General features: G+C 43.2%; 1 protein-coding gene across 2 annotated transcripts in view; it reads left to right on the forward strand.

Moving 5' to 3' along the window:
• Nucleotides 1-26,925, forward strand: part of tmeff1a (transmembrane protein with EGF-like and two follistatin-like domains 1a) — a 113,634-nt gene that overhangs the window by 45,390 nt on the left and 41,319 nt on the right. Inside the window, exons 1-3 of one of the 2 annotated variants that reach the window (XM_026149313.1) lie at nucleotides 7,663-7,717; nucleotides 7,801-7,910; nucleotides 16,922-17,051. In XM_026149313.1, the coding sequence (XP_026005098.1) occupies nucleotides 7,678-7,717; nucleotides 7,801-7,910; nucleotides 16,922-17,051 (280 nt within the window). In that variant the 5' untranslated portion in view covers nucleotides 7,663-7,677. Of the gene's footprint in view, nucleotides 1-7,662; nucleotides 7,718-7,800; nucleotides 7,911-16,921; nucleotides 17,052-26,925 lie in introns of those variants that run through there. The other variant, XM_026149311.1, reaches the window with a different exon arrangement.

Raw genomic sequence — 26,925 nt, forward strand, 5'->3', positions numbered from 1 at the left:
AGAGAATAAATCCCAGACAGGAAACAGGTGCAGTGAAACCTGGCAGACGATCCCGCCTCATAAAGATGTAGCTGTTTTTAAAGCGCATTATTTTTACTACTAAAACTACGATAATATAAAACTTGAGCGAAACAGTTATTGTAGTAATTAATCAGAATTCATGATTTTCAGAGGAACATCTGCACAGAGGCAGCGTCACTCAACTTTACTGAGACAAGTCAAAGTCAAATCGAGGACTGAGTGAAGACTCGCTGCGACAGAAACGGCCTTTCTGGTTTCTTTCTCGTGCACTGAGTCATCAACATCATCATGTCAGCTCAGGGTTCAAAATGAAGCTAAACACTAACAGCTGCAGTTTCTTCAAAGGCCACTAGAGGCTCCAGCAGTGAGTCCGTCACACAGACTCCAGTGTTTCTAATGTCCAAAGGAAATAAACATGTTTACAGCCTTAAAGGACAACTTTAAGCCTGTTACTCAGTTGAGCCATTTTAAGGCCTAACAGAGAAGTTACTACTTGAACTGAAGTGTCCCTGCTAGCTGTCTGCTTAGCTTCACCTCAGCTAACTGGAATCACTGAGCAGGACCAGTGGGCTGTACTGGAACTGCTGGTGTGTTAAAATTTCACCGTGATGGTCAGAACATCCGACAAGTTTCTGCTTCAGGTTTGGTGAGAAACTCTTTCACTGAGCGCTAATTAGCAGATACCTGGATGAGGTCATTGCACCTGTGCAGCTTATTCAGCCTTTAACTGTCTTTTTAAGTATCATCACTGATGGCTGCAGAAACACAAGGTGCTTTAGGCAGCTGTTGTTGTGATTTGGTGCTGTGTGTATATAACACTGAAAGGTGGTAGTAGCTTGAAAACTGGTAGATGTGGGTGTTGGTGAGGTGACCGTTTCATCCTCGGATGAAGATTCCCAGAAAGTCTGTTTTCTTGCCTCAGAGGAAGCCACACCGTTTTTTCCTAATTCACACAAAACACACGGCTGAGGGCATTTCAACATTTAAACATGGGACTCAAATGGTCGTTAGGGGAACTGCAGCTTTTGTCATCTGTGTTAGTTTATTGTATTTTACGTTGTTAAACTCTGGGATCATCTCCAGGTTTCGTAATGAAGTAATTGTGTAGCTGTAAATCACCGGGGACGTTAAGACTGAATGAGATTCTTCTGTTTCACAGCCATTTCCTTTGTGCTCTGACTTTATTGTGAAGGAGCTCTGACTTTATTTTGAAGGCGCTCTGACATGTTTCCTCGTGGCTTTGGTAAATCTGAATATACTGGATGTGCAGCTTCACACATCAGCATTCACGATGGGTTTTAGGCACAAAGTGAACGATCACAAACCGATAGTTTTGTTATGCAGTGGGTCCATTGTGCCTGTAACGGCACAGAGAAGTGGAACATTTGGGTTTTTGAGAGGGGGGGTGAAGTCCCATCATGCATCACTGATGTTTGTACTTTACATGAATGTCACGCCACCTCCCTCTCCTGTTTCTCGTCTCTGCCGAGGATAAATTCTCTGCTTTTAGCAAACCAAATCAATACGCCACAGCAGTCCTTGAGAAGGTTCCACTTCTCTATGAAATGAACCTCACTCTGGAGATATCAGCCTGTGTGTGTGTGTGTGTGTGTGTGTGTGTGTGTGTGTGTGTGTGTGTGTGTGTGTGTGTGTGTGAATGGTTTTTATCAGAACTTTTCAGAGGATGTTGAACTTCCTGTGGCCTTTGAAAACGATCTTTTGTCTGGAGAAGAAAGAAGTGCGATGAAAGTTTCACTGATGACGCTGTTAAGGACGCTCTAATTTTCTCCGATGTCCTTTTCAAACTCTGAATCCTCGATGAGCCAGAACATTAGGAGGCGAATAACACGGCTTATCCTGATAGCATAGATGTCGAGGTCTGGATATGTTGGGCGTACGTGAATGGTGAGGGTGTTGGATGTGATGGAGATTGAAAGGTGTCGGGACTAAACCTCGTATCGTGAAGCTGTCGTTGGTGCTCCCCGTACCGAGGGCCATTTGGGAGGCAGCTGACTGTGAGCTATAGAGAATCTGCTGCTAATATCTTTGGCATCGCTCTAAAGCAGCCGGCCAAATTCCAGACTGTAGAGGCCCACTTCTAAATCTTCTGCAGCAAACCCAAACCTTTTAATGACTGCTGTGATCATCATAGAGCAGAAAATCACACAAAACTGCACAAAAAAAGTTTTGTGATATTATTTATTTGTTTTGATTTTGTGGTGATTTACTCTCCAGTTTAATTTCTCAGGATCAGAAATAGAGGATTATTAAAGATTATGTCTTTCGTCCTGTCTTCCTTCTCTCACCCCAACCGGTCGCAGCAGATGGCCCCGCCCCTCCCTGAGCCAGAGGTTTCTTCCTGTTAAAAGGGAGTTTTTCCTTCCCACTGTCGCCACAGTGCTTGCTCATAGGGGGTCATATGATTGTTTTTCTCTGTATGTATTATTGTAAGGTCTACCTTACAATGTAAAGCGCCTTGAGGTGACTGTGATTTGGTGCCGTATAAATAAAGTTGAGTTGAATTGAATTAATACATCCTACATGTTCTGAGTCAGGCGTGAGTCATATAAACGTTAAACCATCTGATTTTTAAGGTTGTGCATCTGTTTCTTTAAAAAAAGAAGAAGAAGAAAATAAGAAGATTTTCAGTTAAATAAAAGAAGTTGAATTTGCTGCTTACGTGCAGTACCGCCGTTGCCCACCAGGAGGCCGTGGTTTTCTGTTATGTAAAATTTTCAAATATGTTTCAGATGGCAGACACATTTGGGCCTAATTAGGGCTACTTTACTAATTTGATTTTACAAGGATTACATTATCGTTAAGTAAGGCGATGCTGAGTTTCGATGAGTAATCTGATCTGATGCAGTTTTGTCTGTGAGCAGCAGGGATGTAACCGTGTTTAGAAATGAGTCCGATATTTATTTATTTAAGGTGGAGCAGCTGTGCTCCAGTGACCAGCAGAAAAGGCTGCACCTCTGAAGAGTCCTAGAGCTGCACTGCAATCAAGGCTGAACACTGAAGGATTTCTCCACTGTGTGTGTAAATATCTACAATGATTGCTGTGTTTATAAAACGACAACTAAAACAACAAAAACAGAAATATTGTTTCAGTTAAAACGAAAACAGCACAAAGAAAAAAAATTACTCATTCCGCGGCTCTGGCGCTGCTGGGTCTCTGAGTCACTCCTCATGCATAAACCAGCCAATCATCTTTCCTCGTGAGATCATCAACAAACTAAACACAACGCACCGTAGGGCAGGCCGCTCCTTCATAGGCTGCCTGCAGAGCGTCACACATTTGTGCCAGTTTTTACTCTTGTTTTTTAGACAAAGTAAACTTTCAAAGGTCCGGACGTCGCTGACCTCAGCAGGCAGGCTAGCATTCATTAGCATTAGCTAAAGGAAAGACATCCCAGGGTCAGCGCTGACCTCCAAAACCAAACAAACATCCCTCCATGAAGCCCGGGACCTGCTGAACTCCAGAGCTACAAAGCTTAAACCAACACTACAGAGCCACAGTCTGCAGTTCCTCTAATGTCCACTCGAGGCTGGCTTAAAGACTGAGTCTGTCCCCACAGAGTCACACGATATCTGATTCCAGCATAACAGCTGTAGCAGGAATATTTTATTATAGATCTGACTCATGAAACTGGGTGGAGGAATTCAAGGCGTGACGTCCCTGAACTGGGTCTCATGGCCGTGTTTGAGCTGGTAAAAGTGTTAAAAGCAACATCGTTGTGGCCAAAAAGATAACGTGAAGAAATGCAGTCCAGATGTGGAATAAACTGCAGGTAGGTCAGTCTTCATACAGCCTGGGTCTCATCTTAAATGAAGTAAAGGTGAAAGAAGAACACGATGGTAACATTTAGGGCTGAGGTAGCTCATCTGGGTCCTGTAGAGGGTTTAATAGGAGAAAAAAAAAAGTAGTCTTTCCCAGATTTGCCTGTAAATCCAGAGAAAAGCAGTTCTAACCACCTTTCAGACGGGCTGTGTCTGCTCCGGTGTGTTGGAGTCACATATCTGTGTCTCTGCAGGGAAAGGGTTAAAAGGATGTCGAAGGACTCGGAGCAGCAGACAGAAGATGAAGTATTGACGTCCATCTCCTGGAGTCAGGGCTGCAGGGGAGGGGGGGTAGGGGGGTTAGATAACGAGCCGGAGGAGAGGCGGGGTGGCCATGACGACCGGGCCGGGCTCGAGGGATTTGGGAGGTGGATGTGCCTCCGGGCGGCGGCTGCTGCCACGCTCCGTCAGCTTCTTTAGTTCTGCTCCGATCCAAAGGAGGGAATTATGTGCATTTCAAATCCCTGTTTCTGTTGTAAAATGTATGAGGCCGAGGAACCCGAACACAACACGGCCGGGGTCGACTACAAACAGAAAAACATCAGCAGCGGAGGCAGATAACACGGCGCGGACACACAAACAGCGCCAACACACAAACAGCGCCAACACTGGTTTGTGAACGAGGCGCCTTCATCTGCATGTGTGTCTGTCTCCAGCTGGAGGTTTAAAGACTTCGGCTTGTCGTTCAGCATAATCCCAAATTGTCTGGGTATTAAACCTGCAAACAGGAAGCAGCGCACACACACACACACACACACACACACACACAGCTGATCAGCAGTCGGCCTCCAGGCTGATGGATGTGGCTGCTGCTTGGACTTAATTAGCCACGACTGCCCTGCAGACCTACACGAGGCTGCTGAACCGGCTCATTTGCTCTGATTCTCCTGGGTTTGTCCATTATTTCTCACAGAGACGTCAAAATCGAGAAGGTGACACCTGAGATTTGAGAAATGAGATCAATAAGTGGAGGAAACTGGAGCAGCCGGACGATCGGATGGCATTAGGACAAACGATGATGCGACTCTGGGATGTTTAACGATGGTTGGCTCTGCAGCTCTGAACGTTTACTGTCAGAATTTAAACTTCATATCTCACATTTTCTGTATTTTTTTTTATGTCTCACGTGTTTCATTTGCTATTTCATTTTTTCCTGTATTTACTTTTTTGAATTTTTGAATAACTTCTCTCATATTTGAGATTCTGTTTCTAATGTTATTTTTGGCTCATTGTGTTATATTCATATTTTATATTGTTCTAGTTTTTTTGACATTTTTTCTTTTCCAGTAATTTTAACATGAGATTAATACTTTTAATCTCAGATTTAAGATTTTCTCATATTGAAATTTTTTTTTTGCACAATTTTTCTGACTTTATTTTTAAAAGATTTTGACTTGTTAAAAATCTTTGAAGCTCTCTGTGTTTGTTATTTGTATTGTTTCCTCTCATGTTTTTACTTCTCATTACTTTTACCACATTTTTGGATTTTTACTAACCTTTTTAACTTTTTTTTTTCTTCTTCTTTTTTGCCTGTCCCGTTTGGCTCTTTTTAACCTTTTTAACTTTAACCGCAGTTTATTTTTTTTTCTCTGTCACAAATTCACCCCTGAAAGTGAAATCTGATGTTTTGTTTGCTCGTCTCTGATGATGTGACGTTCACGTTCACTAATCAGCATCCTGATGATTAACTCTCAGATCAAACAGGTGAGACTCCTCAGCTGTTTGGCTCAGTGTGAGGTTCACGGTGAGGAAAACTGAAATTATTGATCAGTAACTGATCACATGTGTAAGCTTCACACGTTCAGCATCGGTGAATGTTTGTGATATCTCTTAAACAGCATCTGTTTGCGCGTGGGCCTTGGCTGAAACACGTAAGAGGATTTTCACATCAGACACCATAACATTCATTTTAAAACTCGGCTGTTGTTACCTTGAACGACTTCTTCCAAACTCGCCTGTTACTCTTTTGTTTTCTTGCTCGTTGAGTCTGAGTGTTATTTTCTCAGCTGGAGGCTCACATTGCCCGTCTCTGAGACGCTGCTGAGCTCCAGGGTTGGCTGTTACTGCGGCCAGCGGCGGCCATTTTTGGGACTCGGGGAGGTTTGCAAACAGTAATTACAGGCCATTACACGGCTCCTCAAAGCCACTCGGCAGCGCTCGTGCCGGCACCGAGGCGGGAATCTGCTGCAGGAATCTCAAAGGAAATGTGGATTATTCAAGTTCACAGCACATTTCTGAGCCGTGTAGGCCTGTTATTATCTGTGTGTGTGTGTGTGTGTGTGTGTGTGTGTGTGTGTGTGTGTGTGTGTGTGTGTGTGTGTGTGTGTGTGTGTGTGTGTGTGTGTGTGTCGGCTCTAGAAGTCTCGCAGATAAAAATGCCCATAAATAAGTCGCCTTGTGACATTTCATGAACTGATCGTGAGTGAAAGTTTAAAGAGCCAAACTGATTCAGGATCAGCTGCGAGTTTGTCCCCACAGCATTCAGCCTGAGAGCGGCGCTCTGATGTTTCAACGAGTTTCAACACTCAGTATCATATAGGTGTGTTTTCTACTACTAAGAGGGGCGGGGCTTCTGATATTAAAACCTTTTGTGTGAGAGGGGCGGCAAATAACAAGTTGAATAGATGGAGGTAGAAGGGCTTGTTTCAGACCGAGAGGATAAAACGAGTCAGAGTCCGAGAATAAAAACCATGTCGTGCATTAACTTATAAAGATTTTTATTTTGAATTTCTTTTTAATGTAACTAAACATTCAATAAATAAAATAAAACTAACAAGCTTCCTGATGAGGATTTTATTAACTCATTATAATTTATGTATTTTTAGGCTCCTTGTTTATTTCATTGTAAACTATCGTACCTTTTTATTGGCTGTTAGGCCAAAGTTTGGTTCAGATATGTGCTGGTTACACCAGAATCCCCCAAATTAGCTGTTGCCTCACAGAAGTCCCTCCCACCTGCTAACAATCCTTCTGAGGCTTATTTTGACTGTGCACCATGCAAAGCTGGGGGCTTATTATTATTATTGTTATTATTATTATTATTGTTGTTATTATTATTTTATCCTTTGAAGTCATACAGTAGCACCTCTTGGAGTTCTAACTCCATGAGCCAGTTTACCAGGTTCGGATTAGCCTAGCACCGAACTGAAAGGATCTTTATTAAAAACAGTTTGTGGTCTAAGACGAGACCGACTGTTGTCCATCCCTGTGAAACTGAGCCATAGTGTTTACATGTTTATCCATGTAAACACTGTCAGGATAGGTTGATCCCGGATTATTCCGTTTATCTTGGATCTACCGATAGTATCAGGCTGGTTTACTGGGATACAGCAGGGTTTTCATGGTTAGGTTACACCACCAATTCAGCTTGATTTATTTAGCACCAATCCACAGTAACCGATTCAACCGAGCGCGTTAGATTGAAGAGGAAAAATCACAGCGAAGAAGCCAGCGATTCCCCGGGAGAGAGCTTTTTTCCACCTGAACCGTCTCTGTGAGTCAGAGTACAGTCAGACTCCTGTAATTGTGAGCAGCTCCTCAGGCAGGTGAAGATGAGAAGTGACTTCTGCTTTGTGCATTAATGATGATACCACCCACCAGTTTTCTTCCCTCTGAGGAGAGCAGATTTCTCAGCTCTGCGAGTCCATTTGTTATTTCCCCGGTGTAAACACTCACCTGTAGTCCAGGTGTCTGCTCGGGCTGATAAACAATCATCTCTGTCGTGTCCGTATTTTTCCTGCAGCTCAGCTCGCCGTCTGCTCTCATTGTTCATAAACTCATAAACTTGTCTGGACGGAGCGTGTGATCAGAGCCGGGATGTCGGGATTTAGCAGCAGCACTCGTGGAGGTGCCGCAGGTGTGACTCACCTTATTGATCCGCCTGCCTGTTGTCTGTCTCCGTATTTAACGCGCTGCCTTTGTTTGTGTCTCTGCCGTTAGATCTGTCAGAGAAGAAGAGCGACCTGAGGGTCTGTGATGACTCCACCTGCCGATTCGGGGGCACCTGCAGAGAGGACGGTGCTCAGCTCAAGTGTGTCTGCCAGTTCCAGGTAGATGACATCATTTTGCTTTTTTTTTAATCTTATTGGATATAAAACGTTTACCTGTTCATCAATGACATGTTTAAGTTAGAGTTGTGTTCCATTAGTTGATGTTAACAAGGTTCCAGAAACATTCGCTGATATTATCTATAAAGTGTATTACTGTATTTTCCGCACTATAAGGCGCACTTTAAATCCTTTCATTTTCTCAAGAATCGACCGTGCGCCTTATAATCCGGTGCGCCTTATGTGTGAATTCTGATGTGCTTACTGACCTCAAACCCATTTTATGTGGTACACGGCGCTCAAAAATCTGTTAGAAAATGTTTTTGTACGACTTTGGTAAGCTACGAAGCCGCACCGCCTGATGGATTGTCGGAGCATTACAGCTATCGTCAGGAGCCTCGCGGAGTAATCTGGGTCCTAAACTCCGTCCCTTCAGGTCCCAAAAACAAACGAACACTGCGGCATCACTGAGAGTTAGAAACTGTCTAAATTCTTTCATCTTTAATAAGATGATCAGCGTTGTAATAAGGTGCAACAATTAAGTTTAACATCCAGGCATCCATGAAAACAGAATTTATTAAGTTTAATGGAGTTTGAAGTTAGCATGGAGTTAGCTCGCTAGTTTCCACCTAAACATGATATAGCATGTTCTGACTGAGAGATTTCTGAAAAAATTTAAATGTGAAGACATGAAACTAAACAACAGTGACTTTTGTAGGGTTACTGAAGTTGGACTAGCTGGTATATAATGATGTGCTACGTGGTCGCTAGCGACACGGCTATGTTAGCATAAACAGTGAAGCTGGAGGATGAACGCTAACTTTTTTCCACTCCATAAAAGTTAACGTGAGGGTTCCCGATGGTTAGGGACAAATGCAATCGCATGGCAGGAGGTTGTACACAGACCAAATTTCAGTCAGGAGAACAACTGAGATAATCCATCCACAATACGAGATTAGTCATTAATATACTGCAACAACATGGGAAAGTTTGACTTATCTGACTGTTTTGTTTTGCTTAATGTGCCTTACGGTGCAAAAATACGGTATTCTAGTAAATATTTGGAAAGCTGTGTGCAAAAGTCTTGCCACCCCGCATGTCTTTATAGGTTGCCATGAAAACAGGAAGTGTTTGCAGCAGTTTACTGAAACATGCAAACATGCACAGAAATACAGCTTATGAGGCAAAAACAGAGTTTGTGCAATTCTAACAAGCCTGAACGTTGATGTTTGGTGTGACCACCTTTATTCCTTAACACAGGCTGAACATTTCTTGTCATTTAAGTAGTCTAACAGTAGGTGGATGGGATGAATGTCCAGATGTACGTCTCAGCTCCTGTGTCAGGGTTTTGTAAAATAAAGACCCTATGCAGTATAATACAGAGAGACCACAACGATCATATGACCCCCTATGAGCAAGCGCTTTGGGGACAACATTCATTGGCTTCCTGTTAAATCCAGAATTCAAAATCCTGCTCCTCACATACAAGGTCTTAAATAATCAGGCCCCATCTTATCTTAATGACCTTGTAGTACCATATCACCCTATTAGAGCACTTCGCTCTCGCTCTGCAGGCCTACTTGTTGTTCCCAGAGTATTTAAAAGTAGAATGGGAGGCAGAGCCTTCAGTTTTCAGGCCCCTCTTCTGTGGAACCAGCTTCCAGTTTGGATTCAGGAGACAGACACTATCTCTACTTTCAAGATTAGGCTTCAAACTTTCCTTTTTGCTAAAGCATATAGTTAGGGCTGGACCAGGAGACCCTGAATCCTCCCTTAGTTATGCTGCAATAGACATAGGCTGCCGGGGGATTCCCATGATGCATTGAGTTTTTCCTTTCCAGTCACCTTTCTCACTCACTATGTGTTAACAGACCTCTCTGCATTGAATCATATCTGTTATTAACCTCTGTCTCTCTTCCACAGCATGTCTTTATCCTGTCTTCCTTCTCTCACCCCAACCGGTCGCAGCAGATGGCCCCGCCCCTCCCTGAGCCTGGTTCTGCCGGAGGTTTCTTCCTGTTAAAAGGGAGTTTTTCCTTCCCACTGTTGCCAAAGTGCTTGCTCATAGGGGGTCATATGATTGTTGGGTTTTTCTCTGTATCTATGAAGCGCCTTGAGGCGACTTATGTTGTGATTTGGCGCTATATAAATAAAATTGAATTGAATTGAAAACGGGGAGGAAAAACTCCCTTTTAATCCTCCACCAAATCCAGGCTCAGGGAGGGGCAGCTATTAGTTGGGGGTGAGGGGTGTAAACACTGTGTGACAGGAATGCACACTCCATGCTTTAGTAACACTTACAGTGGGGCAAAAAAGTATTTAGTCAGCCACCGATTGTGCAAGTTCCCCCACTTAAAATGATGACAGAGGTCAGTAATTTGCACCAGAGGTACACTTCAACTGTGAGAGACAGAATGTGAAAAAAAAATCCATGAATCCACATGGTAGGATTTGTAAAGAATTTATTCGTAAATTAGGGTGGAAAATAAGTATTTGGTCACCTCAAACAAGGAAAATCTCTGGCCCTCACAGACCTGTAACGTCTTCTGTAAGAAGCTTTTCTGTCCCCCACTCGTTACCTGTATGAATGGCACCTGTTTGAACTCATCATCTGTATAAAAGACACCTGTCCACAGCCTCAAACAGTCAGACTCCAAACTCCGCCATGGCCAAGACCAAAGAGCTTTCGAAGGACACCAGGAAAAGTATTGTAGACCTGCACCAGACTGGGAAGAGTGAATCTACAATAGGCAAGCAGCTTGGTGTGAAAAAATCAACTGTGGGAGCAATCATCAGAAAATGGAAGACATACAAGACCACTGATAATCTCCCTCCATCTGGGGCTCCACGCAAGATCTCATCCCGTGGGGTCAAAATGATCATGAGAACGGTGAGCAAAGATCCCAGAACCACACGGGGGGACCTGGTGAATGACCTGCAGAGAGCTGGGACCAAAGTAACAAAGGTCACCATCAGTAACACACTACAACGGCAGGGAATCAAATCCCGCAGTGCCAGACGTGTTCCGCTGCTGAAGCCAGTGCATGTCCAGGCCCGTCTGAAGTTTGCCAGAGAGCACGTGGATGATACAGCAGAGGATTGGGAGAATGTCATGTGGTCAGATGAAACCAAAGTAGAACTTTTTGGTATAAACTCAACTCGTCGTGTTTGGAGGAAGAAGAATACTGAGTTGCATCCCAAGAACACCATACCTACTGTGAAGCATGGGGGTGGAAACATCATGCTATGGGGCTGTTTTTCTGCCAAGGGGACAGGACGACTGATCCGTGTTAAGGACAGAATGAATGGGGCCATGTATGGTGAGATTTTGAGCCAAAACCTCCTTCCATCAGTGAGAACTTTGAAGATGAAACGAGGCTGGGTCTTCCAACATGACAATGATCCAAAACACACCGCCCGGGCAACAAAGGAGTGGCTCCGTAAGAAGCATTTGAAAGTCCTGGAGTGGCCTAGCCAGTCTCCAGACCTCAACCCCATAGAAAATCTGTGGCGGGAGTTGAAAGTCCGTGTTGCTCGGCGACAGCCCCAAAACATCACTGCTCTCGAGAAGATCTGCATGGAGGAATGGGCCAAAATACCAGCTACTGTGTGTGCAAACCTGGTAAAGACCTATAGTAAACGTTTGACCTCTGTTATTGCCAACAAAGGTTATGTTACAAAGTATTGAGTTGTATTTTTGTTATTGACCAAATACTTATTTTCCACCCTGATTTACCAATAAATTCTTTACAAATCCTACCATGTGGATTCATGGATTTTTTTTCACATTCTGTCTCTCACAGTTGAAGTGTACCTCTGGTGCAAATTACTGACCTCTGTCATCATTTTAAGTGGGGGAACTTGCACAATCGGTGGCTGACTAAATACTTTTTTGCCCCACTGTATGTGCGTCTATATTTTGCACCCCATTTATGAAATAAATTCGCTAACAAAGCTAGGTAGCATTAGCTGATAATTCCACCCTCTTGTCCACACGCCGGTCACTTCTAGCTCTGAAAAAGCTAACATGGTGGTAGCCAGAATGCTAACTTTGATCAGTGCACAAGGAAGCACTATCTCTCATTGGCAGCTCAGGCGCCCTACCTCTGAAAATGAGACAGGCATGTCATGTTCACCTCCCTCTTTAATATGAAAATGGAGCAGTCACAGCAGCAGTGTGTGAATAATAAAATCTTGCGAGCAGCCGGCCTGTCTGCGGTCTCTTCTCAGTTAATTCTTGTTAGTTTTAGGAGCTAAAATGAGGAAAAACACCGTGAAGTTCTTTCTGACACATAAAGAAGCATGACCCGCCTGCAGCGTGTTCCTCTGATATGAAACAAAATATAATTACTCTCCCGTCAGCCTGTTGTATTCGCTGCATATTTAGTCGAACGGCTGCAAAATAAAAGCAGCGGCAGCGTGAAGGGCAGCTCCTGGAAGCAGAATTCACCACAGAGCCGCAGCTTCACCGCAATAACAAGACACACGGCGGCTGTTTGAAGCTGGCCGTCACGCTCCGTGAGCTGAAAGCAGAACCCACATTCATGTGCACACAAAGAGGACAGAGCGAAGCGAGCGCAGCCGTTCGACGTGATCAGAGGAGTTTCACAGCTGTCCGAGCGAGACGGCGGCTCTGAGGAGTCTTCAGCTGCACACAGAAGCACCGACAGCCTGAATTATAACTCTGATTGTAACAGGAGGAAGAGCCTGAAAGCCTTCCAGTCCACACTGACTGCATGATGAAAAGCCCGGCCCTTTGTAAACCCACCGCCCACCCTGACCACCTGATGCAGTTCATGCCCTGAAGCGCGCAATACAGTCAAGTACAACTTGCAGAATGAGACTCGTGTAAGTCCACACCGCAGCCCCGACATCACCCAGAACGCTTCTTCAGGACCTGAAGTTATTTGATCAGTGTGATGCTGTGTGAGACCACCAGTGCCGTTTCTCCATCTCACCGCCATTCGTCATGTTCACAAGTGTTAAAATATGATTATATTATAAAACTAGGAGATGAGCCTGGTGTGCAAACACAGGTACAATAAGATCCTGCATGTGCTGTAGCAGCAACTGATCCCACACGACGTTCCGATCCTTTAAAGTTTATCCAAAACGCACTTTTTGAAGTTTTTCTCTGGCGAATGATGAGAAAAAAAGATCAAACATCCGAGTACCGAAGCTTGTTTCTGTTGCTGCACATCACAGACGTGTATCCATGATAGTGACGCTCAAAGTAGAGGTATAAATAAGGCTGAACAGAGATTTGATTTTGTCTTCAGATCAGGACACAGATGGAGTCGCAGTAACATTTATTTGGTGTCTTTCAGCCCTGCGAACTTCACGTGGAAATCTCCTGCATGGATGAAGTTCCAAGGGCTCAAAACAACAGAGTTAAACAAGTTATGGTACAAGCAGGGTGATTTTTCATGGAATGACCCTTTAATTTGTTGTAAATAGTTATCATCATGTCAAGCCTTCCTTTATAAATGCAGTCATTTAAAAGGTGACTGCCCCCTAGTGTCCAAATGTGTATCGTGGCAAAACAAAAGAAGAATAAAGAGCCGTTACAGGTAGTTCAAACATGCAGAAGTCTACTACTTCCTGCTGCAGCTTTGGATCTACATTTAATATTAAACAGTGCAAGCTTATTAATAAATAAACACTAAAATCGCTTATTAGCAGAAGCAGAGCCTTTCTGGCTGCTCCACAAACCTCACACAGCTAAATCGTTCTGTTTTCATTTTTCTGCCACTAGACTTGCTAACAAGATGAACAGTAATTGTAATTGGAAGGCTTTGAAAGGTCAAGCACGCTGGATCCTTTTGAGAACGACCTGACTGTCATCTGTTTCCCATCTTCTGTTTTGTCTCCACAAAGGGCCTCAAGGACAGCCTGAAGGTTGCTTGTTGATGGTGCAAAAAAACATCACACTGTGTTCTCGTGTCTGCAGGGAAGAGCAGATGTAGTGTAGGGGAAGAGGCGCTTCTGGGGGTTTTATAATGGGATCAAACAGCGGGGATCGAGGCCCAGTTGATTCAGATTTCTATATCTGAAAATTTATATGAAAACAAAGCACCGAAGCAAACCATGTGAAAAGTGGTTCAAGCTTCAGTGAGTTTTATTTGTGGGCAGGCGGAGGTGCCCGTCTCTGTGTTCAGTTCTCTACGTCTGCATCTTCACAAAGAATATTCATGGACGAGAACTTCCCCAAAGTCAACTGGGAGCATGATCCAGATGTTTGCAAAGTGAGTTTTATTTGGAGGCAAGTCATTTCCTGTCATACATATCCTCTTCCAGCAGTGGATGTTCATATTAAACTTCCTCGTGTGCCTAAAGCTCAGGCTGCAGACTGCTCAAAACACTTTTGCGTCTACTTTTGGATCTTGGTGATGTCATAGATTGGAAACCCCACCCACCTGCTCTTCAAACCTTCTGTTTGTGACAGTCAGCCAGTCAGTACAAAGCTGGCCTAAAGGGGAGGAGCTTGTTTCAGACAGAGGGGGAACTGAGGCTCTGCACCGAGGACCATTGTGAGATAAAGAAGGATTATTTTTAGCTGTTAGTCATGCAAAGCTACTCTAAAAGAGTAAAAATATGGAGCTGGAGATGAGCAGAACTGGCACTATTTAAATTTTCCCTTTTCAAATATAGTTTCTGACAATGGCTGTGCTTCACCTCGCAGCATTATCGGCTCTGTGAAAGTAAAAAGTGTCTGAGAGCTGAAGTGGCCCTTTAATGCAGATAAATAAATCTAACTCTGCACTGCGAGTCAGCAGTTTTCAGCGGATTTATCTCCCGTGGAGCCTTGAAATAGCTCGAAACCATTAAAACTTTATGGTTTCTGTGCAGGTTTGTGTATGTGTGAATGTAAATCAGTCCAAGACACACATTTTTACGTGTGTTACGCTTTAGTGAGATGACAGAGATCCTCATTAAAGCTATTTCACTGTCTGATAGGAGCTGCTCCACCTGCCTGCCTGCAGGCAGGGCCATGCAGTCAAAAAAATCAAACATTCACCTCCAATGAAACTCATCACACCTGCCTTCATTTAAAGGACTAATCTGTTCTATTTTCACCGAAATAAGCCTTCTGTTCTCCTCTAACCAGCAGGGATCCGACTAATTCCCGATCATTAAAACTTCTGAGTTTGCTTCTCTGAACAGAAAAAGAGCTTCAGTCACTAAAACTGAACAAAGAAAGCCAAACATGCTGATGAGTGCTGATAATGAGCTCTAGCTGAAAGTCTGATGGAAAGAAAAAAACACGTTACAACAAATTTACTTCAGCAGAACAAAACCACAAAATGCTGACGGAGCAAACCAGGAAGACTCCTGACAGGACAGAAAAATGTTCTCCTCTCAGCTGGAGGTTGGATGCTGCTCATCAGTTGTTTTGTCTTTCATGGATTTCAGCTGCCGACTCCATCGGACTCTCTTCCTGTTGGATATGAACCTGGACTGCTTCTGCAGTGTGTTGGAGGTCACGGAGGTCAAACCTGCAGGGGATTCCTGCTAAATGATTGATGTGTGAGAGTTAATAGAATATGGATTGCTGAACACTGATATGTGTCCTTGGCAGCTGTAGCTTATAGCTGACAGTGTGAGCAGAGTGGGTTTATATAACCTCCATGGAGAGCGAATGAAACTCTGTAAGTGCCTGACAGCTTGCATCATATTTGACCCATATTGATCACACATGTACAGCACAGGCTTGATAACACCATCTTTCTCCTCTCTACCTTTAAACGTGCACTGCATGGACTCATTTCAAGTCGTGAACTCATTTCTGTGCAAACATCCAAAGGAGGTGATGCTCAGGCTCAGGACCTTCAAAGAAAACATGCTGAGAGCCGCTCAGTTAAGAAGAAAACTAGAACCACATTGCAACAGTGTTGCAGAATAATATAGCGAATTACATTTGATAACATAGTAACGTTTCTCTGACTCTGATGTAACACAAATAAATAAAATACTCTGTATCTGAAGGGTTTTATTCAGGACTGTGTGTGTTTCTGTGAAAAACTGCTTGTAGGATCTCATTTAGCTGCTGTAACTCGAGGTGATCATATCGTGACAGTTTCTCATCGTCATACAAGAATTCTGGCCCAGACTTGTTCACAGCGTTGCTTTTTGAGGTTCTTTCATGCACATCTCTCTTTAAGTCCCACCACAGCATCTCAGTCGGGAGGTCAGAGGTCTGAACATTGACTGGGCCTCTGCAGAACTTGGGTCCTTTTCTGTTTCAGCCCTCGTGTTGTAGATTTGTTGCTGTGCTTTGGGTCATTTCATGGTGCATGACCCAGTTTGGTCCAAGCTTTAGCTGTGGGACAGATGGCCTCACATTTGAGTCAAAAATCTTTCGATATGCAGAGGAGTTCAAGGTCAACTGTACGGTGCCCGAATCATCACTTCTCCACCTCCGTGCTTTGTAACATGCTGTCACAAAACTCTCGGGGGTTTTGCAGTTTCTCTGAGCATTGGACGGTGTGAGATTGGGGTGAATTCTCTGGGAAAATTGTGTTAACACACCTGAATGTTCCAGACCATGCAAACTTCCACAGCTTCTGCTCTTATAATGTGCTCACACACGTGACTCCTATGAAACTCATGTGTTAAGTGTTTTTATTGTATTTCTGTTCTAAACTTTGTGACTTACAATCTGAGAAATGTCGTCCATATGACAACGAGTAAAATCTAAAGCTAACATTCAAACTGATAAACGCTGATGAAACTTAAAGCATCTAAACATGTTTTAACAATAAAAGCTTGACTCAAACGAGCAAAATAAAACCAAAATGTAAAACTAGACCTTATTGATCATCATTATTATTGTAACCAACAATAATTCCTGTAATGTATATAGCTGATGTAATCAATAGTTTTGCATAGTTGTGCTAGAGTCAATCTACATGTCTTTGACTCCTCCCCCTGAGTGAAGCGACCCCCTCTCTCCATGGTTCGTCTCCGTTGTCACACTGAAGCTTAATTAACATCTGATTGTGTTTGATTTCCAGTGTCACAAAAACTACGTCCCTGTGTGCGGCTCAAACGGAGACACCTACCAGAACGAGTGCTACAGGCGACAGGCGTCCTGCAAGCAGCAGAGACTCATCTCCCGGGTGTCCGACGGGCCCTGCTCCACCGGTGAGTGTGTGCCAGGAAGTACACAGTGTTGACGCAATGGAAACGGGAATTAACGCTGTCCGGGTGACTGACCGATTGAGAGTGAGGGTTCGTCAGAAAAGTGAATTATAACGGCTCATTTACTGATATCGAGCTGCGAGGACATCAGTCAGGCTATGAGGGCTTCCGCCGTTTAAGGCGTCATCTGAGGGAATCATTCAGCTGCCGCCTCATATTAAGAGTCGTGGCGTCTTCATTTGAACATCGCCTTCATTCGTCTTCATTCTGTTCCATCACTCATGATGTAATGGCTTTTTTAAAACAGCACAGAGGGAATTACGAAGAGAAACTGTCGAGAAACAACCTCATATACAACCTCATGATATACACACCGTCTTAAAGCATCCAACTTTTAAATATATATATACTCAGCGCCTGATATAATCAATCAATGCTGCGAGTGATGCAGGTGAGTGCAAAAAGCAGTTCAAGTAACAAGTCTTCTGCTGCTCTGACACTAAAACCTAATTTCACATTTCAGTTTGCACAGATTCTTTTTCAAGAAAAAATATGAGAAATTTGCTAAGTTTCCATTTATTCTTGGACTCTACTAAAGGAGCTTTGTGTGATTTACAGTTCACAATAATCCTTATTTATCTTATCTTGGGCCTTAATGCTGTCCACCAGTAGATGCTCTCTGTTTTAGCTCCTCCCACTCCCATTATGCTAACAATCTTCTGATTGGCTGCCTCGCTCAAAAGATTTTAAACAGCAGGAGGGGCTTCTGTGCCTGTAATGACCATATTAGGGATATCCCCTCTCTGTGACATCATATAAATCCAAGAGTAGAAAAAAGCTGCAGCAGTGAAGCTGAGAGGAGCCGACATAATGAAGGTAGAGAGTTTAAACATTTGGACACCAAAGCAACGGACAGTCAGGGTGGAGTGGGTGGAGGCAGGTGTCAGCGGTGATTTGTGATAGAAGCACAGCAGCAGAGTGGACGGGAAGGTTTAAAGCTGGTAGTGTGCATCATTCTGCTGTGATGTGTGATTTGGAGACAGTAGCACTGACAAAGACAGGCGGCCGAGCTAAGAGTAAGACTTTCACTGGGAGTGAGCAGGAAGGACTGGATTCACTCAAGAGACAGAGGTGGAGATGATGTGGATGTGTGCAGAGGAGGAAAGGTGGATATATTAGACGAAAGATGATGAAGATGGAGCTGCCAGGCTGGAGGAAAAGAGGAAGATCTTAGCAGAAAGGAGCAGCTGAAAGAAGAAGAAGCAGAAAACTGCCCGATTTTAGATTCCAGAGCAGTTTGAAACTAAACTTTGAGGCTTAAATAGAGAGAGATGTCGCTGCAGTCACGTACTCGTGACATCCTCTCCAACAGAATATTTTCATTCAAGTTTGTAGAAAAACTACTTTTAAGCTGTAATTAGTCTGCTGTGACCGTCATTACGAGAGGAAGTTTTTAAAAAGCCGACATTTTCTAACACAAAGGGATTTTTTAAAAAGTATCGAATAACTTTCAAATTTTTTATAGACCTTTTTATTAGATACAAGCTAAAACCATTAAAGGTACATTTTACTGCTTTTTACGAGAGACAAAGACACTGGTAGTGCCGCTTTGTTTATTTAGAATATTTTTGACAGCCACAGTTAGCAGCAGATAATTATACGTTTTTTTTTTTAATATATACACACAATTCTCGTTTCCCGACCAGAGCGTCAGTATCCAGTAAAGGTCCTAAGCTAACCAAGCCTACCTCAGACACGTGCGCTGCCCAGATTAACAAGGACCGCATCAGGTGTTGAGCAACCAGGACACCCTGATGAGAGCTGGGCTACTGGAACTAGACGGTGGGTGAAAACAGGGCGCTGTTGGAATGCTACTACACGAGTAACCCCAGCGGAAAAATCACCTTTGTTGCTGAAAGATTTGATAGATCACATTTGAGCCTCTGCTGAGTGTAACTGCTCGGTCTCTGACCCTGGACTTTCATAACCCTCCAGGTTTGGGAGGATTTTACTGACTCGTTCAGCGACTCGTAATTAAAATTGATCTGCGGCTGATTAACTGGCTCGTTCTCTGAAATCAATGTGACTGATGACGTTGTGCAGAGTTCAGAGGAAAAGCCGAGGACGAGCTCTCAGCGTTTGATGTTCAGTCAATTAAAAACATAATGACAGTGAACTCGGAAGGCATGAAAACGCGGCAGCAAGGCCGACTGCTGGAGCGTAATTAAAAGTATAAGTGAGGCACTTATTCACATTATAAAAGCCAGAGTTTGAAATATGATGAGTTCTATGTTTGTGCAGAGAAACACCTGAAATACTTCATATTATACAGTTTCTAGTTAAAAGCTTGTCTTTTCTAACAGCTCAGGTCTGCTGTGTTATCTTATTTTCAGGGAAATGAAACGTCTCTACATATTGTTGACATTGAAAGGATCTATATGTGTGGTTAAAATCAGTTCATGCTGAATAAATCAAATAAAATAGCTGCAGCTCTGATGACCTTTGACGAGCTCTGTAAACCTCAGGGATGTGTTGGAGTCCGACTCACCGTCACATCCATTGATCAGTTATTAAAGTGGACCTCCTGCATCAGAACCAACACCCACACAGACGAACAGCAACAACACAACCTGGAACAGAAGATTGAATCTTGATTTTCAACGCCCAACGCGCATGTTCAAAACAAAGGGCAGCCGGTTTAATCGCTCACAGCGAGCGGGAAGAATGCAGGCGGTGAGAGCTTCTGACGTTATATCGATTTAAATCAACAGAGCCTCCGCTTTCTTTGTTTTTCTGACCGTTGGGTCGTTAAGATGCTGACATCACTTATAGTCTTCAAAGTTATTTCCGAGCACATCACAACAGTAACTACTGGAGAATAGTTCAGTCTGGACTATTGTTCCTGTTCTCGCATCGTTTTTAGGAATGTCTGAAGTTCAGTGCAAATAATCTTCCTGAGTCATGAAATAAAATCTTTCCAGTTGTTCGTCGTGTCTTTGATCTGAGCTCTGTTCGCCCCTTATTTGTGGCTTAGCCATTTAAAAACGGAGGTTGGTTATTTGTTTGTTGAATTTCTCTTGTTCTCTGATGACGTATCGACTGACTTTCTAGTCCGAGGGTTTCCTGCTATGCCCGAGCCTCTCGTCTTTTTAATGTGCTGCAGTTCTGGCTCTTATTTTTGAGAAATGAAACAAGCCTCCAAAAACTATAGTCCTCGCTCTCCTCTGCCTTTTTATTGGCGTTATTCATGTGCAGCACATCTTTAACTGCTTAAAACCTCACAGTGAAACTGCAGCCCAGGGGCGCCGCCACTCCAGATATTTTAACCCTTCATTAAAGAGTCACTCTTGGTCCAAATAAGACTTCAGTGTGGACGTCCAGCTCAGCGCCGGGTGTTTTTATTGAGTAATCGTCTGAGATGTTCTCTTGGCTGAAGTTTGCCCCTCACACATTTAACCCTCATCCTCCATTGTCCCTATGCTAACGTCTTTATTTTAATATTAAATTAGATTAGCTACAGCTCCAAACACTGCTGCTGTTTAGTATTCACTTATTCCCACGCTTGTGATAATGCCGTGCAGTTTAGTTTTTTAGAATTACTTCAATCAGAACACAGTTTATCATCTTTAGAAGGAAACTAGCGAGCTAACTTCCTGCTAACGTCTAACTGCTCTAAACCTCGGTGGTCCTTGTTTTCAGTCTGATTTCTGTGTTCGTGGTCGTCTAGTAAGTCAATTATATTAATTTCTGTTTACAAACCTGAAAACCTCTCAGCTTTGGATCATTTAAAAAAAGAAGATGCCCGAAGTTTAGCCGTAGCATCTGATTTAGCGTGGGTCATTTAATGGTCGCTCCATGTTGGGCTCTGTTCTGACAGACACTTTGGTTCTGTTATATATTTTGTGGCATCTTGTCCCCTCCCAGGCCTGTTTTACTCTGAAAGCCTGTGTAGATCATTAAAACCACTCATTATCTTTAAGAAGTCAGATTACAGCACAAGGCCGACAGTATCCTGATTACTTACGAAGATCCTGACCACTTAAAGCTTAAGATCTAACAGATGGAGTTTTACTGCATCAGGACAATTAATACCACATTAGCATGTCACACCACAGCCATCCTGAAGCCATGATCATTACTGTGCTGCTGTAACCTTTAGTCAGCCTTTCCTCCAGATGCTGAACCCACTGCTCCCATTAGTGAGCTGCTGCTGGTGCTAACAGTTGGTGATCTGGCTTTCCAACGCCTCACTGGAAAAACCATTGCTTTGAGGTTCTGCCTATGTGAGCAGATGTACTGTTACACTTAAATGTGCAAAAATATTTGACTTTAATTACATAATTAAAAGTAGCAAACCATAAAAACAGGATGAGACTGTATTTACACAAACCTTTGGCCATATGCTGCATATCTACAGAGCCGTGTGTGAGGAATGAATCAGGTTTCATTTCCCAAAGGCTGCTGGTCTTCCACAGCTGGATGCTCACCAGCCATCCATCAGAGCTACGCTAAAGCACTAACAGGTTAGCATTTTCCCCATCAAACACCCCGCAGATTCCCTGGACTCGGATGTCTCTGCGGGCCAGACAGATTTTATGTCTCCTCTCCTGAGAAATGAGTTGTGGAAACTTATAGCAACGCCACAGCGGCTACGTTGGTGGTGGTGGTCAACTCCATCTGCAGGGGCAGTGGCCTGATTTCCCAGGAGGCATCGGCTGGTGCTCTGCTCTTATTACCCACTACACCGGAGAGCTTGTGCCCTCCACTTTCCTTGCCTCCCTCCTGGCCTTCTGCAATTTCCTCTCCCTGAGATTTATGCTTCCTGTAATTGGAGCGTTCGACGGCTTTGAGCCGAGGCAACCGCACGAAAGCTCGGCTGATTTTATTTCCCCGAGCAGGACAGGAGATGGAGGAAATGCAGCGATTTGGGTCCCTTTTTTTCTTAGAGAGCAGTGTGGGAGGTTACAGGAGCTGGGACGGCTGAGACTCCTCGCTGGGATCTGATCACAGGTCAGTGGTGGGTGTAGCTGCCCAGCTGAGAGGCTGAGACTCCACATTAGCCTCAGGTCAGACTTATTACTCTTTAAAACGCTCGTTGTTGGCTTTCTGGCTCCATTGGCTGAGGAGAGCAGAGAGCAGAGCAGATTTCACAGCTGGAAGAAGATGATGTGACATTACAGACCTTTGAAGTTCAGACAGCAAACTTTTCAAGGGAACTTCTTCTGCTTTCTGCCGTATATATACTGCTCCAGTGGGTGTTCATATTAAATTATACCAAAAGTATCAAATAATGATGCCAGCAAATGTGGATATTCTCTCAGGCTTCAGCCTGCTCTAAACACTCACACAGTCTTTACCCCACAGCCATAAACGGCTGATGCGGTAACGTCGTCACCGGGCGGGCGGTGTGGACAACTAAGCTTGTGATTGAGGCGATATAGGAGCCTCAAAGTTTTACCATGAGTGGATTTACTAAAAGTTTAAATCTCAGTGACCTCGACCTCAACGTTAGGTCACTGTCAACTATGGCAGCACAGGTGTGTCTGCTAGGAGGCTGACGGATGGCTGCCTGAGGTTTTTTTCTAGTCTTGGATCTGCATGATATCATAGAGAGGGGATAGCCCTCATAAGTCATCTGAGGCACACAGCTGTAGCAGTGAACCCTTTTTTGTGCTGTGCAGCCAATCAGAGGGAAGGCTCAAAGGGGGAGGGGCTAAATCGTGTAGTTTCAGACAGAGAACAAACTGAGGGGATGGACCAAGGCCCAGGCGCTTTATATTGTAAGATAAAGACCAGTAAAGATGTTCATTAATTACAAACGACTAAATTATTGATGCACTCCTGCAGCTAAAGCAGAGTACTCTGAATAATCAGCGAGCTCATGATCCATCACAGTTCAGGTCGTTGCCAGTGAAACAACATATCTGACCTTTACCTTGATTGCAGTTTGGGTAAAAACTCATTAGTTTGTGCTAGTTTGATTAAATTTGGACCACTACTGTAGGAGTAGCAATTCTGGAATGAGCTTATTGATCCTTTAATTCAATTCAGTTTTATTTTTATGGCTCTAAATCGCAACAAAGCACTTTATATTGTAAGATAAAATGCTAAAATAATACAGAGAAAACTCCAAAAATCAGACCAACCCTATGAGCGAGCACGTGGTGACAGTGGCAAAGAAAAACTCCCTTAAACAGGAAGAAACCTCCTGCAGAGCCAGGCTCAGGGAGGGGCCAGTTGGGGTGTGGGGAGGGCAAAAGTTTATAAGTTTCTAAGATAAATGAAGATAAATTGTAACCGAATCAAGCAGAGCTGCTCTAGTTTAAAGAAGTGAAAGCCTGAACACTTTTTTATTACTTGACTGTGTGTAAAATAGTAGAATTAAATTGAAAAAAATGTAAATAACTAATCAAAAACAACAATACCCATGAGCCTCCAGCACCAGTCAGGTGTGGAGGGGTATAAACATTAAGACTGTAATTTAAAGACGGCACCACTGTAGCCAAATATGTCAAAATGTGACCAAATAAGAAAAATTCTATGAAATATTAAAATTGTAATAAAATCAAGACAGTTCTCACTGTCTGCGCTCTTTTGGTTTCATGGGGGCCACTCATGAGATTGTCCTCACGAATAAGTCAGAATCTGAAAAAAAATATCAGTTATTGTCTTTATTTATTATTATTTTACAAGGACGCTGTCCATAAAAGACTGTTACACAAATACACGCAGACTGGTCTGTTCAGAGTTTACAGCAGGACCCTCGATGTTGCTGTTTCCAACCAGTAACTCCAACAGATCATGTGTAGCAGAAGCAGCTGGTTATGGGTGTTGAATCATTTCCCTGCCTGGATGGAACCTGATGTCTTTATAGTCTGATTAAGTGGAAGCAGAATGACTTTCTTAGATCGGCTCTGATTGGCCTAAAGGGAGGTTGGCCTCAAAGAAAATGAGCTAAAGCAGCTTGGTTCAGTTGAATCAAATGGCTCTACCGAGGTTCGTAAGATAAATAAGGATTATTTTGAACTGTGAGTCATGCAAAGCTGTTCTAGTGGAGTCCAATAGTAAAAACTACAGAGGTGGAAATGAGCACAAGAGGTCCACTTTAAAAGCAAAACTGGACCTGGCTATCGATAGCATGTGCTGTTTAGTATGCAGATGCAGTGAGCAGCTCTGGGACAAACATCAATGTCATCGATTTTCCTTCATGTTTATGTGAACCTGAGATACAAACAGGGCCCCGCTGGAGCCGGAATGAGCTTATCGATGGCCAGGCCAGCGTCCCCAGGAATTACGCCCAGTCCCACACCAGTCTATATCTGAAGCCAACATTTAGTGCTAATGCAGGGAGACTTGTGTCCTTTAGGCAGCGAGCGTTTCGAGGTGTGGAGGCGCTCTGGATGAGGTGGGAATCTTTATTAATCTCAGATCCTGTTCTTGGCCCAATTAGTTTGTAAATCAGTTGTTTGATCAATACAAAGACGAGCTCTTTGTGCACTTCATTATGTGTCAGAGCACTCGCCCTGCAGATGAAACATACTTCCCCTTTAATTAGGAGCTGGAGTGTGCAGGATGTTCTAACGTAAAACCCTTTTTCTGGGTGATTATTAAAACTCACTGAGGTCTGAGTTACAACATCAGATATTTCTGACCTGTCACAGTACCAGATCATTTGTAGAAATTGTCCAGTGTTCAGCTGGTTGTAGTTTTACGGACTTCATAGTTAATAAAAAGAAATCAACCTGCTTTTGGTCCTTTTTCTGTCTTTAAGTGGTTCATCTTAACATATTTGCCGGGATTGTTAGTCTCCAGAGGATGGATCCTCTTGATTTTGTAGGTTCTTCTCTTCACACCTACTGAACAGATTACAGGTGTATTTAACACTCAGCAGGTCACCGGGGAGCCAGGCTGTCGAGAAGGGTTTGGTTAACTTCCTGCTCTTTTACATAACATTTTTAAATGTAATAATATTTAAGAAGGTCCAGTTACACAACACATCCTCAAACAAAGACCCAAAATATTCCACATGCATTATAAATCAATGCACTAGCCTAATGGTTGTAGCGGTGATATTAAAATTTCTTGTTTAAAGTAAAAAATTCAAGCGAAAAAAAAATGCATTTGAAAAAGCGCTTAATTTAAAATAACACAAAGGTTTATTAGTTTGACACCAGCAAACTGCATTTTTCTCCTTTTTCATAAACTTGTAAATCGTCTCAGATTTCTGTCTCTGACTTATTTCATTACACTACAAACATCGACAACTGTAAGGACAAAGGAAAAGACTTTGCAGACACCAATATTGAAGCGAAGTCCAGTAACAGGTCCGGCGTGAGGTGACCGAGGCTCTAAATGTGTAGACCAGACCTGGGTTTGGTGACATAATCCTCTGTCATCAGATACCTTCTGCATCTCTTGTGACATTCAAGGAGTATTTTTGGCATCATGGTTCTGATGGGTGAAGCAATTGTGGCCACTGAAAGGCCAAAGACGGGTTTTTAACTTGCAATAATAACCACCTTCAGGTAACTGCTGTTGTGATTTGGTGCTATATAAATTGAATTGAACTGAACTGAATTGAGAGATAACTGCACTGTCTGAGGCAAAGAAAGTCCTTATTAGTAGGATGGAATGATGGTAGCGTCTTAAGGTTGCAGGTGTTGGTGTATCAGCTCTTTTTTAAATGATATTTTTACTGGTTTAAAGTGTAAATAAGCACTCAGTCACGATTAGACACTAGAAACTACTCGGTAAGGTTTCAGCACTGAAAAGAAGCTTAGATTAGGCAGCAGAGTCCTCTCGGTTTGGTTTTAGCTTTAAAACCTTACTGGTTTGGTTAGAAAAAGAATTTTGGGTTATAAGACGCTCATCAACGACAGTAACCCTGCTCATTAATAAACAATGCGTTTGCAGCGTCATAACCGAATGCATCAGGGCGCCACAGGACAGCAGACTTACTGTCAGGATGACAGCAGGCTGGTCATGACGTGAACAGTAAAGTTCGTGTAGCTTTGGGTTAAAAACAGCAGCTTGTGTTTAAATTTAATGTGAATTAAATTATCGCACCTACATCTCTCCACATCTGTCAGGATGTTTGAGGAGGTGGGTTTCAGCTCATCATTCGTCCTGTCAGGCCTCATTTGCTTTTCATTATTTTGCACATTAGGAACACCTTTTAATGATATTTAGCGTTCGGAAGCAGATTGATTTACAGATGTGGACGGCAGCAGAGGAAGCAGCGAGCTGCGGTAAAAGCCTCGGCCTGCTTCATTAACCACAGGGTCAGCCATGTTTCATTTTATTGACTCGGTGCGGCTGCAGCGTCCGATTCTTCTGTAGGAGTTTAACTCTGTAGGAGTGAACGTGTCCACGCGGTTAATGAACAGTTACGTATCCTTATAATTATAATGATCCTCCACCGTCTGTAGGTGGCTGACAAAGGTGTTAGAAAAGCAGCGACGCAGCTGAAGGTGTTTTCACAGATTAAATGAAAGATGCTCTTTTTTCTCTTCTCAGGATGAAAGTTGTTTTTTTTTAAATCCGAGGTTCTTTGAAGTTTATTGATCAGAAAGAGTTGGTGTCTGCGATCCAGTGTCCAACGCAGTTACAGATTCTTTTTATCAGCTGGATCTAAAACCTAAAGCTTCTCAGTCTGATTCAACCTCGCATTCTTTCATCTTCTTCCGTCTTCCTGTCTGCCTGCATCCCTGCTTTTTCAGGTTTGATCAAATCACAACTGTAAACTTCAAATTTGAGCTTTTCTTCAGTTTTTGATAAAGAAACAACTTGTTTCAAAGGTTTTTTGCAGAAAACTGCCTCCATCCTGCCCTGTGTGTTCTCATCCTGCAGGGTAAACAGTCATTTTCAGATGTTGGTG

The sequence above is a fragment of the Astatotilapia calliptera genome, chromosome 18, assembly GCF_900246225.1.
Source record: "Astatotilapia calliptera chromosome 18, fAstCal1.2, whole genome shotgun sequence".
In the NCBI taxonomy this organism is placed as follows: Eukaryota; Metazoa; Chordata; class Actinopteri; order Cichliformes; family Cichlidae; genus Astatotilapia; species Astatotilapia calliptera.